The sequence below is a fragment of the Gavia stellata genome, chromosome 7 (assembly GCF_030936135.1).
Source record: "Gavia stellata isolate bGavSte3 chromosome 7, bGavSte3.hap2, whole genome shotgun sequence".
Lineage (NCBI taxonomy): Eukaryota > Metazoa > Chordata > Aves > Gaviiformes > Gaviidae > Gavia > Gavia stellata.
Genome location: NC_082600.1, coordinates 38,722,870 through 38,737,136, shown reverse-complemented (window position 1 = coordinate 38,737,136; position 14,267 = coordinate 38,722,870). Strand labels below are relative to the sequence as shown.

The following is a 14,267-nucleotide window of genomic DNA, read 5'->3' as shown; positions in this document are numbered from 1 at the left end:
GAGGGTCTGGAGGAAGCCACTGCGGCTGTCTGTGCCAGGTGTGTTTGGGGGCACGGCACATTCCACTTCCCAGCAGTAGTGGTCCAGCACAGGTACATTACAAGCCAGGCTTCCAGAAGCAGTTCTTTCATCTGTAGTGCTGGCTCTGCAGCAAAGTAGATCAAGGAACTGATCTGGATTAAAAACCTGGCAAAGAAAGTTATTTTTAGCCCGAATCAGTTTCCTGACTAGCTTACCACAAGACTCCACCAACAGTTGTGCCCACCCACCTCAGGAGAGCAATACAATGGTGGGAAGGAACAAAGCTGGGGGGGCAAGAGGAAACTGTTTAAACCTGCATTACTGCTTAGAGAAATGCTCATCAGATGGCCTAGGGTCACTCAGTAGCCCAGTGAGTTATTCTGCTTTCGAGGCTGACACTTCCCAGCCTGCAGGTTTCTCCCTCTTTGACCATGTGCAGAACCAAGAGCACAAAGCAATACAAGACCACAAGCTTCAGCTTAGCCCTGCACTCTCCTTTCCCCAGCCATACTCTTACCAGCTTGTCTTCCATGAGTGCCAGCCTATAGACATCTCAGCAAAGCACTCCCTGCCAGGCATACTGGAGAGAAACCTACGCTGTAATTCTGGGATTGCCTTAAATAAATGAATGGATTGTGTAGTTTAGCTATTCCTTGCCACCTGTACTAGTGCAACTCTTAGAACGATCTTAAGCAGTTTCTTTGCATTCATAACAAAATCTTTGCTGCCCATTCTGATGTACAAGGTGCAGGTAGTTAGCCTGCATGATGTCCTTAAGTAGAATACAGGGGCATATTGCTCTACTCATAATCTGCTTATTCCCATATTGAGCAAAAGTCTATACTCCCTTCCCCAGTGCCAAGTTATTCCCATCAGGCAGCCAGCACCAGTGTTTGTTGAGGCCTTGGGTGGTGGTTGTTTTTCTTCCTGTTCTGTGCTGTTTGATGTACTATAACATACAGTGTCTCCAAAACTAGATACTGCTGTCTTCCTGGCTGACTTTACTTGCAGAGACCATGAGCTCTTTGTCTGAATCTGTCCTCAAGGCTGATAAAGATTTCTAATGGGTTTCTCTTTCTTCCCCAAACGGTCTTTATTTGACTTCTTGTCCTTTTTTTCCCCACCCCTTATAGTGAGCTGGACTATTACGACTCTCCCAGTGTCAATGCCAGGTGCCAGAAGATCTGTGATCAGTGGGATAATCTGGGTGCCCTAACCCAGAAACGTAGAGAAGCCTTGGAGGTGAGACATGTTGCAAGTTGGACCTTTGGGATTGCGTGGGTAGGTCATTTGTGGGAAGCAAGCTGCAGTGGGCACAAGCAACCAATTTCAGTTCTTTTATGCATTTCTAGAACATCCTGGACTGTAAATGAGGGCTACATTTCAGTATATTTAGATTGCTTTTTCCCTTCCAGCCCAATTATGGTGCCATTCGTTTGCTCAGGCTATTGATTTATTTCTACTTTTCTGTGTTTTGTAATTTTGTTCTGCTTGAAAAGACTGTCCTTGTTTTGTTTTATTTCAAAGGACCTCAGATTTTTCCCTCGGAGAAAAAAATCCATCCTGTGTGTAATCTCTTAACAGTAGAGAGACTTTTACTGTAGTGCCGTCCTGGGAGCACCAAGGAGGTCTGAAAGGAAGGAGCAGCTCAGACAACCCACGTATCTATGTGGTTATTCTTCTCTAACCATCTTTCCTGATTTTCTTTCTTTTTTTGTGCATGCCCAGAGGACAGAGAAGCTACTGGAAACAATTGACCAGTTGTACCTGGAATATGCCAAACGAGCTGCCCCTTTCAATAACTGGATGGAAGGGGCCATGGAGGACCTGCAGGACACATTCATTGTTCACACCATTGAGGAGATCCAGGTACAGAGCAGTCATTTGCACCAGTCAGGCTGGGAGAGAGAAATCAGGGGTCTCCTGGATTCCTAGTGGTGCCGAATTTGTAGGTCATGTTTTGGTGCTTCTGCTCTAGTGAGCAAGCCTTAGCAAGAGAAACAAGGAGGAGTATGTTTTTCCATTATTTCCTCAAGAAAAATTGATTTGAATAGGTATGAAACGTGCTCATACCATCTTAACTGGACACAGAGAACTGAAAGTGGATTTTCCAGTGTAACTCCAGAGTCTTATTAATGAAAGCCTGAAAATTGAGAGAATCTTTTAGGTTCTTGTGGGGTTTTTTTAACCCACATGAGCAAAGCTTAGTGCTGCGCACAGGTTCTGCAGGTCAGTTGTCCCATGTAATGTCATGTCCAGGTCATTTGGTCCTATGTGATAGGATGTCCTGTGAGGGCAGTTGTTGAGCTGCCAACTGGGTTTTGGTGCTGAGAGCTCAAGAAAATTCAGAATTGTCCACTTTGGTGGTGGATTGCCATTTGAAGCGAAAGTCTTCTTGCCTCCTGCAAGACAACAGAGACAGTATCTCAGTTTTCCCACTTCTGAAAGGGTGTTACACAAGCAACTTCAGGTATCTACAGGTAATTTGAGAGCAGGAATTACTCTCCCGTGGGTTGCAGAGGGGACTTGTATTTCTCCTGCTTGATGGACTCATGAAAAGAATCCAAGTCAGCTCTTTGCAGGAATGGCTGACAGCAGCGTGGCCATCAGTGAGGCAGCAAATGGGAGGCCAACAGGGGACACTATGCAGCCAGAGGGGCGGAGGGGTAGTGAAATAGCCCTAATATGGTGTCAGCTCTGTTACTGAGCTGCTACTTGTTTCTTCCACCCTTCCCTCCTGAACAAAGGGGTTCATTAAGTCTTTCATAATGCAGAACAAATCTGAGCAGCATTTAAACACTTCCATCATCTCATTGTGACTGTTTGCAGTATCTTTCCCAGCCCCTCAGACTTGCATTACATCTTTATGGCCACTGCAGCAGCTGCAAAGTAATGAGTCACCATGTAAGAAAACAATTTTACCAAAAGTAGTTGCAGTGTATGTGTTGTAAGAGAGTGGTCAATCATGCGGTTTACTTTCATTCCCTCTTCTGTCCACACTGTTCCCTCGATTTTCCCTGCACACACCTCTCTGTCCCCCATTCGTTTTGCTGCCTTTTTCCCTGCGTTTGCTTCCCTAGTCTTGATCTTCCAGGCTTCTGGGATGAAGTACCTTAAAGGCCTGTAGAAGCAGTGGGAGATGAGCCAGGACCAACTGGCTTGTCAGCTGTCCACAAACTACCAGCAAGCATGCCCCCACCATCGGTCCTTGGAGCACAGTCTGGGCACCGCAGCAAGACTGGGAACAGAAAGGGCCTGTTGTGTTCAGGGAGAAGGAGCTGTTTTTTCAGCAGTAGGAGCATATGTTGCCTGTGCAAGTTTGCTGTTGGCTGGAAGACCTTCACCTAGTTCTAACTGACTCTGATCAGACTGAATCTGACTCTTATTATTCGGCTGGAGTTATCTTAGGTGTAGAACTAGTACATACCTAGTGGGAGAAGAAAAACATGGCGCATTTACACTAGTGAGACATGACTGCTTTAAAGTAATGCTAGTAGTCAGATCTTCTTCCCAAAGGGGCTGAAGGCAGTCACTGAGCAGTGTTGGAGAAATAGTTCCCCCTAAATTATGAGCCAGAATTATTCCTGGGATGTGATCTCTGTCACTGGTCAACATGGGACAGAAACAGAGGGAAATTGAGACTTCATATCATTTAACTACTTAAAACAGCCTGTTTAGTGATGCTGAGAGAACCTGAAAAGTGTATTAGAGTAGCCTGCTTTGTATCCTGGGAATATGTAAGCTTTTGCAGTCACTTCTGCAGGGATACATTTGCTGAAGAGGCTATTCAGTGACTAATGCTCTTACCCTCCCTTTGCTGCTGCCTTCCTTCTGCAGGGATTGACCACAGCCCATGAGCAGTTCAAAGCCACTTTGCCAGATGCCGACAAGGAGCGACAGGCCATCCTGGGAATCCACAATGAAGTCTCAAAGATTGTCCAGACATACCACGTCAACATGGCAGGAACGAATCCTTACACTACGATCACCCCACACGAGATCAATGGCAAATGGGAACATGTGAGTTCTTTCCAACCTTGCAAGTTAGTGTGGGAGGATGCCACTGCTCCATCACTGGGGCCCCAGGAAGTGAATTATTTACTCTTCAGTTACCCTCTCATGCTTACTGCTGAGCTTTTTTTTTTTTTTGTCATTTGTTTTCGGCTCAGTTGCCATGTGCTTGGGAAGTGGGAGAGATCTTTCATATAAATGCCTAAGGGGCGTCAGATCCCTTGTACTTGCTATTTTTATAATGAAAGATGCTAAATTAAAAGCTTTGAGGTTTTCAGTTCTCAGTTGACCTGACAAGCAAGTAAGTATGGCATGTGAGTCAGTATCCTTTTTCACCATTCAACCCTTCAGATGTTTTATCTCTGCAGCCAAGTAGCCTTCCCTTGCTGTAATCCTAAATGAGCAGCTACTCTCCATACCAGTTGTGCTGATGGTTCTTACTACCAAACGAGATCACCAAAGTGAGATCTGAACAGGGTCCTGCAATTCAGTTAATATGAGCCACCAACAACCCAAGTAGTGAATGGAAGCTTCAGGTCTTCCATGGCCTGAGATGAGTTTGCAGCGTGCATCCTACAGTAGATGGGATTCACATTTCATGAGCCTTCCCACCATGTCCTAAACTGTATGACTGCTTGTTTTCAGTGCAGACACCCACTCCTCATTTTTTTGCAGCAATTTCTACATTTACTATATATGTGCCTTTGTATGTATAAACTGCACACTTTGTTACTCTTTGTTGTAGGTGCGGCAGCTGGTTCCCAGAAGGGATCAAGCCCTGATGGAGGAACATGCTCGCCAGCAGCAAAATGAACGACTTCGTAAACAGTTTGGGGCACAGGCCAATGTCATTGGACCCTGGATCCAGACCAAGATGGAGGTAGTGCTTTGCTCATTTTGAAACAGTCTGCTTTCCTCTCTGATCTTCACTGATCTTCTTATCCTTGGTCTTTCTTGACCACTGTCGCAGTCATTCTTCCTTCAGGTTACAGCAAAAGAAACTTTCATAGAAAATGTGGAGAATCCCAAGACTGGTATAGGTTACTGAAGTGCTTGTACTTTTTTCCCCTAACTCTACTACGGAGATAAAAAACATTACTTTAAAATGGGGAACACTGGTATTTTAATAGAGTTGTGTTTATATGCAGCAAGCTAAAGACCCTACATCAGAAGCGTATTTTGTGTAACTGCTTTCACAGCAGTGGTCTTGAGATATGTGACAATATAAATACAATTAGCATATCAAACATCAGCAGAGGAGACATATTTTTAAGGGAGATCTTCTCTCTAGGTAAGATTTGAGTTAAAGTAATTGGAGTTGATGAAATGGAAAAAATATGAAGCTATTACTGATGGTAGGAGCTGTAAAGAAGAGAGCAATTACAGAAATATGTCTGTATGAAGGGTCTAAGACAGCTAGTGGCAGACGGTACTTCAGAATAAGATCTGGCTTGGTACGTTACTAGCTTATGGACTGCAGTTTCCTTTTTTTTTGTATCCTTGTATTAGACACATCTCATGTGACTCACCTCACTTGGAAAATGTTCAGGGCTCTGCTAAAATTTTTGCTGACACTGTCTCCACTCATTTAAAGTAACTGCTCCGTGAGATTTTTTTTTTGAATCATCATCCTGTGTGAGCATGAAATAGCTGCAATAAATGTCAAGCATGTTGAGGCTTGTGCTTCCAATGGGGTCTAACTCCTTTGGCTTTGCTAATGCAGGAGATTGGCCGCATTTCAATAGAGATGCACGGGACCCTGGAGGACCAGCTCAACCACTTGCGGCAGTATGAGAAAAGCATTGTGAATTACAAACCAAAGATTGACCAGTTGGAAGGAGACCACCAGCAGATCCAGGAAGCGCTTATCTTTGACAACAAGCACACCAACTACACCATGGAGGTAAAAGTTTTGGCAGCAGATCAGACAGGCTCGTCTGCTGTGGCTGGTTAGCATCAGCCACATCTAGCTCTGGCAACGTGTTGTGTTTCTCAGGAAAATGGATAGCTTGACAATGTGGCCAAGCATGCAACATGTCACTGAATTTTTTTTTTGCCTTGCTGTACTTCACGCCAACCCATTCCAATGTACTTCCAAATATAGACAATAGAAATAACCTGAATGAGATCAACAGTTTTGCTTGAAAAATTGGCTGGTCTCATTTCTCCTGCCACCCGACTGTAGCGGCCTATTCGCTGGGATTAGAAAGACCAGGGGAGTGCTAGTGATTTTGAGCTGCCACAGCCTGGCAGAAGGAAAAAGTCCAACAAAAGCTTTTTAAAATTAGAGTCTGGCTTTCTGTTGACAACGTGAGGTTTCTTGGAAGCAATCTGAGTTCAACATGAGTCCAGCAGAACACAGACGGGCTTTGAAACTTGTCTTTTGGTTTCTGGCCAGCTGTCCATTAAGGAACAGCAGAGGCAGTGGAGCACCAGTATCTTCCAAGGACTGTGGTTTATTTTCTTAGTTGGGCAGAAAGCTCTCCTTACCAAGTCCTAGAAGCACTGGGTTTGATTCTTACTTGTGTTAAAAGCCCCCAATATTTTGCTCTGACAAGGCAAAGGAACTATGCAATAGGACCAAGACTTCTTAAGATCAGAAATTGGCCTCTTCAATATTTTTTTCAGTCAAAATTCAGATTTTAAACATCTGGTTGGCTCACACTGCAGATGAGAAGGAAGCTTTTCTGAGCAAATGGACTTCTCCTGCCTTAGCCACCAGGATCATTTAGTTTGCAACAAGCAGCACATTCGATCCACTGCCCTCAGAGGCAGAAGAGCTACTTTTTAATTTTCAAATTGTCCTGTCCTCCTTTTCCAGCATATCCGAGTGGGCTGGGAACAGTTACTAACAACAATTGCTAGAACCATCAACGAAGTGGAAAACCAGATTCTGACCCGTGATGCCAAAGGAATCAGCCAGGAACAGATGAATGAATTCCGGGCTTCTTTCAACCATTTCGACAGGGTAAGTCAGTGCTGACTGCAGCTTGGTAAGCTGCAAGCTTCTATGCAGGCTGCACAGTGCAATAAAAAACAGTCACTGTGATAAAGCTAGATCAACAGAAGATGCTTCATTCTTAAAAACACCACTCCTGTGAAGCAGTCATTCCTGTGAAGACTGTCAAGTGATCATTAGGCTGGGAGGAGAAGTATATCTTCACAGGGAACTGCTAAGATTCCTGATAAAGCTAAAGTATGGAAAAGTTTGAAGGCTTATTTAGGAAATTAGACTTTTACCCCATCTTCTTCAAAAAGCAGATTATTATCTTGATTTATAAAATTCTTTGGAGCAGCTGTCCTCCACTCTGATGTACCATCACATAAACCTGTGCTGAAGAAACCAGTATTGCTCTTGTATGGAGCAAACAGGAGAATCTATACACACCACAGCATTGCATGACGTAGGTAAACCCTGCTGTAAAGCCTGCCTTGCCTTACTGTGGAAATACATGCCAAGGCACTAACAGGTGCAATAAGAAAGGAATTCCTTAAAGGAAATTCTCCCCTCAATTTGCCAGCCTGTCTGCACCTCTTCCTTCTAAAACCCAAATCACAAAGGTGTCATGCAGGGAAGCAGAGACAGCAGCCCAAGCCTGAAACCGGCTCCATTGTCAACCCCTTCAATGTTATCTGGAAATCCATGAGCAGCCTGCAGAGATGCTAAGTCAGTGATACAAATACAGGTTGCTCTCCAGCACTTGCTGCTGCAGCCAGACTGTTTGAAAGGTCTCCAGAGAACAGGGCTGCAACCTGCCCTCAGAGATTGGCAACACTTTCAGATTGCTGAACACAGACTATTTCAACCCTTCTCTAGCTGCCTAAGAAAAATGAAAACCATGGCTGCTTTTCTTAGCAGAGGGGACCCATAAAGACCTGTAGATTTTATATTTTGACCTTCATATCATTTGCCCCTTCCTCCACAACAGTCTGAATGATAATGCAGAGAGAACATGGGTTTCCCACTTTCAACTGTGTATTTGATTTATGAAGGCTTAATGCTGACTTTAAAAGCAGATTCTTTTTGAGAAAAGCTGCTTGGAATTGGCCCCACCATCCTGTCTGTAGCTTCCTTGATCTGGCCAGAGATAGTGGTGGCAGTCAGGGGCTCTTCAGTGCTTGGGGGCTGTCCTGAGCTAAAATTCTGCAGGGTGAATGGGGATTCTCAGTTCCTCTGGTAGCTTGTGTATAGTTTGATGGGTACATCCAAACACTAGGGAAGCGGGGAATGAGCAAAGGGAAGAGCAGCTGCCAAGCCATGTTGTGCTGCACTGTACAGCAGCACTGTTTGCAGAGCTGAGCACTTGAAATAGCTTTACCAGTCAAAGCTCTACCTCATAGGCAGTTCTCATAAATACAGCCATAACACTGCTACCCTGAGCTTCAGCTGTTTTTCCTTGTCTGTTCCTGGGATGCCCTGATAGCTAAGCTTCCTTGGGTGTGTTGCCAAACCTACCTGCCCTCACCTACTCCTTTAGTGGGACTTTTGACTAGAAGATTAAGGCAATGCTTCCCACTGCCTCTGCCTGCTTACCTGCGCTCCGGGTTACTAGTGAAACACAGGGCTTCTGGCATTATGGATAACAAGCAGTGACGCAAGTAATTCACTTGGGAGATGGAGATCTTGAGGCTTCTGAGCATCAACTGTTTTTGTCATTCAAATGCTCTCAAGATGTGACGAGCTCTCTGAGAAGGAGCTGTTCCAAGAGCATTTTTAGCACATCCTGAAATGTCATTGTGGTATCTAATGTTGTGCACTTTTTATTTTTCTTCCCTGTCTTTCTATCTGCATGTCATTCTTCCTCTCCCTCTCTCCTCACCCACTGCATGGTGCACCCGTTTGTCATCCTTCCACCTCCTTTTGATCTCCTCTGTGTCTCCCTTCCTTCTGCTCCACACCGTCACCCCACTGGCACTGCATGTCCTGCTGCCTGGCACACCGCATAACCAGGACCACTCCGGCACACTTGGCCCTGAGGAATTCAAAGCCTGTCTCATCAGCTTGGGTTACGATATTGGAAACGATGCACAGGTACTGAATGCTAGTGGTGAACACAGCCAGATGTTAAACTGTGAAAAAATAACAGTTTTTTTCCTTTCTTTTCTTGTTTGTCTTAATCCATCTGTCATTGCTGTTCTTGTGTTTGACTATATATACATCACTTTCCTATACTACTTCCTCTCTAAATGTACTTTGGTATCTATTCCCTCTTAATTCCCTAATTGTTTGTCTTGGGAGAATTCCTTTTATGTCTTCAAACTATTCCATTTACTTCTGTGTCACTTACTCCTTTTCTTGCCCATCCCTCAATCTGTCTTGCTTAATATCTTCATTCCTTTTTTTCATCATCAATACGTTCCTTGTGTGTAAACTATTCCATGTCCAAAATGACCTTTGCTTCTTCATGGTTTCACAAACTACCTTTCCTCTGTTGTTTTTCATTGTCCTGTAAATCCTTCCTTCCATCACCTCCCCCCTGAAACTCATTCTTTGTAATGTCTCCTGTGGGTTCATTTCTCCCTGGACTGGTCTCCCTTTTCTCCCTTGGCTTTTTTCATCTTTGCGTCATTCCCCGTAGAAGAAGACTGGTATGATGGATTGTGAAGATTTCCGAGCCTGCCTTATCTCCATGGGTTACAATATGGTAATGTAGAGCCCTCTGTCACTCCTGTTCAAAGTGATTCTTGTAGGCACCTTCAAAAATAAAGGGAGAATGAGTAGTGAATCAAGGTAAATACAGCCTTATTTTCCAGAATTATCAGCAATGGATGTTAAATCGAGTATTAGTTGTACATGTAAAATTCTTGTCTCCCAGCAGTAGCTGAAGATAAAAAAATTGAAATCGTTGTCTAATTCCTGTGTATTTCAAATAAGAATTATATTTATAAAACTGTGTAGCTACAGATGGAAGAAACCATAAACTTCCTCGTATCAGTACCTGCACTCTGCACAGCACACAACCTTCCCAGCCCTAAGTTGAACTCATCTGGAAGTATACACGACCTGATGTCTGAATACACTAAAACGCTGTTCCTCTCATTCCTACTATTTATTTCACATCTCTCTTCCTGAACATGTAAATAGGTTCAAGTTCCAGTCATCCTCTCCGTAGCTTTTCCCTCACCAGAGTACCTGCATATTCAGAACAGTAACATGTGGCACCCTGAGAGGCACGATAACTAATAGGAAGAGCTTCACCAAAGACTGATACTCATCAAAGGGCAGGAGAAGAGCGTAGTGCAAAAAAGATTCAGCTGTACTCTGAGTACCTTTGCTCCTGATGTCAGACAAAGCAGTGTTTATTCATCTTACTCATCAGCCTAGTATAAATACAGACTCTTTAGTGTGGCGTGCCAAGCCGCAGTAACATTTGATTAGATACCTTAATTACTCTTGAAGGTACACTGTTCTAGATGTGTTAGAAGAGCCTGTTCCCGTGAGAAGACTCAGCTCTGCTTTCCCCTCCTCCTTATCTGAGGAGGAAGGAGTCACAGATATGAGAATAGATGATCCTCTGTTTATATGCAAAAAAAAATGCAGAAAACTACACTACAAGGTTTTGGCTTCTGTAGCAAACTTCTCTGTAGGATCTTCCCTGTAAACGCTACTTCCCTGGGCCACTCCAGATATGCAAGTCCTTCTTTCCAAAGCCTGTCTAGTTAAGATGAACCAGATACTATTAAAGACTGGTGGTTCTTCTGGCGGTTTCTGCTCTGGCAGCTGAAGAGCACTGTAAAAGTTCTCATCTAGTAAATGAAAGTAAAAGGATTTGAGGAATGCAGATCTTCACATACTGCTACAGACATCTAGCATGACATTTATTACAGAGAAATTTGCATCTTCCCCTGAATTCTATGTGATATTGTTTGCTGATGGGAGCATTGTCCTAGAGCTAGATGGAGCCGGATGTTATCCTAGGGCACAGCTGAGAATATTTTATTCCAAAGGACAAATGAGTGGGAAGCATTTGTACATAATGGCAAGCTAAAAAAAAATATCCTGATAAAAAAACCAGAAGTGGTTTCTATTTGGCTTTGTTTTTCTAGCTGTGAGATGTGCTGCTGAACAGTTTCTCCCCACTTTCATAGCACTGCTGCCCAAATGTCCAGGCTTACATGACTCTCTTGTTCTCCAGGGAGAGGCAGAGTTTGCCCGCATCATGAGCATCGTCGACCCTAACCGCCTGGGTGTAGTGACGTTCCAGGCCTTCATCGACTTCATGTCCCGGGAAACAGCAGATACAGATACTGCTGACCAGGTTATGGCTTCCTTCAAGATCCTGGCTGGAGATAAGGTCAGGCTCCACACCTTCCTTTCCTGCACCTGCATTGCTCCTGCTTTCCTTTTTTTCCTCTTGTCTCCGAGAGAAAGTGTTGAGGGAAGCACTCTCTAGCATGGATGGTATTTTCTCAGGAACACTGTGCAGTGCTGGAGGAGTGCAAGGCTAAAGTGTGGGTTACTGAGCAGCCTGCCAAGGCACTTGAAAGTCCTGTTCAGCTGTCAGTCAGAACTATGCTGCCCACTCTTGCTTTAAAAATTTAATTAAGAGCTTGGTTGCGATTTGTTATTTTAAAATGCATGAACAAATTCAACAGATGGTTCTTGATTAGTCTTGGAAAAACTATTAATTACTGACAGCTGTAAACTTGAGATGATCTTTCTCAGATACACATGTGGCATTATCAGTTGTTATACAATCAGTAGTAGATTTTCATTAAGGATATGCTGTATCTGCAAGAGGAGCATCTTTTAATCATAGAAATTGGTCAAAAGTAGGAAAACGCACAGGATGATACTAAAAGTATTAATTTTCTAAACTTGCATCATCAGTGGAACCAGCTGATTAAAAAATTATGTAATCTTATTTTTCTTATATAACAATCCCCACTAATCTTTTATGTAATTGAACAAAAAATATGTACATGTAATATTAATATATCTCTATAGTTGCCAATTATTTTATTCATCTCACTTGAAATGTGGAATACCATTTCTCAGATTGTAATGAGTTACCCTTAAATCCAGTACTGGTTTCCATGTTTCACTAATAACCTTTTCATAATCTGTAATGTAGAAACCCATGATACCTGTCCTTTAGGCATCTACCTGACTGAAGCCAGTCCTATTGTCTTTCAAGGCCTGAAATTTCCACATTATTCAGATAAGCTAATTGCTGAATAAATAGGTGCTTTAACTCGTTTACTCTGTACAGTACGTTAAATATACTTGTCAGTGTTTAATACGCTCTAGTGATTGTCAGATGAATCACAGTATTTCATTATGAAGAAAAATACCTCTTAGTCACTCCAGGCATTAAACTGAAAGGCAGGGGGAAAAAAAAAAGAATAAAAAGTCACAGGAGAGAGAGAGAGAGAGAGATGGTGTGAAACCTGAGCCGTTATTCAGATGACTGCAAATGCTCGTGAGTCAGTTAGCTAAAGACAACATGCTGGTTAGCAAACAGGCAGTTACTGTTACCTATTGCATGGAGAGAAGCCAAGCTACCTCACCTCAGCTTAGTGAGTCTCCAGAAGCTGAATTTACATAAGAAGTTTTGCTTGCTTATTAAAAATGTCTGCTGTGAAAGGCAAGGATTGTTGGGGGAACTGTGGAAGCAATACAAAGTGTTTGCTTGTCTGCTGTCTGCGTTGGTGCCACCAACCAGAGCTAGTGGGGATGTCTCCTTTCCTTGCTCTGAAGAGAGGGAATGGCAACTCAGAAGGAGCACAAGCAGCTGTTACCTCCTGCCAGTGAGGGGAGAGGATCCAAATGAAATTTCTTCCTCCCATTTGCTTTCAGCAGGACCTCCGCTGTCAACGGGAAGGGGCGCAGTCTTACACTAACAACTTACCTTACTTACCTCCAGGTCTTTTCTTTGGGTGTGCCAGCCTTTCTCCTGCAAAAACAATCTTTATCTCCATTGTAAAAACATTTTCTTGGACAAATGGTAGGGAGAGTGACTGCATTTCCTCCCAAGGTGTGCGCACAGAGCTCCCTGTGTGGGTGTACAGTACTAGTCTAGTTGTTGGGGTCCTGTCCCTGACTGTTGTCTGCTGCCTTGGGGGGGGCAGGGGGTGGTTGTCCCTCTGAGGAAGGTCAGTTTTTTTGAAAGTAATGATTGCCTTATTGTTTGTCCTCATTGCAGAACTACATCACTGTGGATGAATTACGGCGGGAACTGCCTCCTGATCAGGCTGAATATTGCATTGCTAGAATGGCACCCTACCATGGCCGTGATGCTGTACCCGGTGCCCTGGACTACATGTCCTTCTCCACGGCACTCTATGGCGAAAGTGACCTTTAACTTTTTTCTGTCCCACCACACGCTCCTTCCCCTCTCCCCCGTCCGACACGCCCTTCTTTCTCTTTGCAAAGCAGCCTCTGCTCCGCTCTTTTTTGTGTTTCCCTGTTTTGCTTCAGATAACAGATCACATTTTTAAGTGGGGGGGGGAAGGACATTGACATGGCACCGCCTACCTTGCCCTTGAAACGACAGTTTACAAAATTATTTTGTGCAAAAAAAGTTACGTTTTAAAAAGAACAGACATATTTTATTATAGAAAAAGGTATTTTTCTCCACCAGATTGAAACTTAAAAAGAAAATGTTAAAATATTGCACCAAATATTTTTTGTTGTGACATAGAAAGTCGAGCACAATGTTACATTCCATCCTTTCCAAAAAAGAACCAAACAACAACAAAACGCCACTTGTTCTGTTAACTTTTACATTTGCGTATGTCTCTCTTATCACGTTTATCTTGGGAGGGGGGAAGGCACACAAGTGCATGTGTTTGCTGGTTCACTCATTTCATGAAAATATTTTATGATAAACTTTTGAAATTGCTGTGTTTTCTAGGGAAAAAAATAATGTACACAGCTCATGTTTTCATATTTAATTAAAAAATACAATATGCCTCCTATGTTTATCAGTGCACAACTTTTTTTGTTGCTGAGAGTTGTCTGGTTTCAGAACATGAAGCTTGAGAGTTGATAACTTTGATATTGCTTGTCACAAACCATATTAAAAATTTCTTGTGATAACAAGTCTAGACTTTATTCATTTGTATAGTGAAACTGATTAATCCTATTTAGTTAAAACAACAAACACGATAAAGAGAATCCAACATAATTTTTTTTAAATTGAAATTAAAATACTTTAAAGGTAAACTTCCTTCCCCCTTAACGTTTTAATTCTTGTTGAATGATGTTGGAATTTTCTCAGCTTTCTGACCAC

At 43.1% G+C, this 14,267-nt stretch overlaps 1 protein-coding gene across 12 annotated transcripts in view; it reads left to right on the top strand.

Annotated features, from left to right (window-relative positions):
- ACTN1 (actinin alpha 1) overlaps positions 1-13,953 on the top strand; it is a 93,470-nt gene extending 79,517 nt beyond the window's left edge. For 3 of the 12 annotated variants that reach the window (XM_059819630.1, XM_059819627.1, XM_059819628.1), the window contains exons 13-21: positions 1,155-1,263; positions 1,750-1,890; positions 3,859-4,041; positions 4,778-4,912; positions 5,756-5,935; positions 6,854-7,000; positions 9,612-9,677; positions 11,169-11,327; positions 13,179-13,953. In XM_059819630.1, coding sequence (XP_059675613.1) covers positions 1,155-1,263; positions 1,750-1,890; positions 3,859-4,041; positions 4,778-4,912; positions 5,756-5,935; positions 6,854-7,000; positions 9,612-9,677; positions 11,169-11,327; positions 13,179-13,337 — 1,279 coding nt within the window. In that variant the 3' untranslated portion in view covers positions 13,338-13,953. Of the gene's footprint in view, positions 1-1,154; positions 1,264-1,749; positions 1,891-3,858; positions 4,042-4,777; positions 4,913-5,755; positions 5,936-6,853; positions 7,001-8,983; positions 9,065-9,611; positions 9,678-11,168; positions 11,328-13,178 lie in introns of all 12 variants that reach the window. The other 9 variants (XM_059819629.1, XM_059819625.1, XM_059819626.1 and 6 more) reach the window with 7 other exon arrangements.
- Positions 13,954-14,267: the final 314 nt, after the last annotated feature.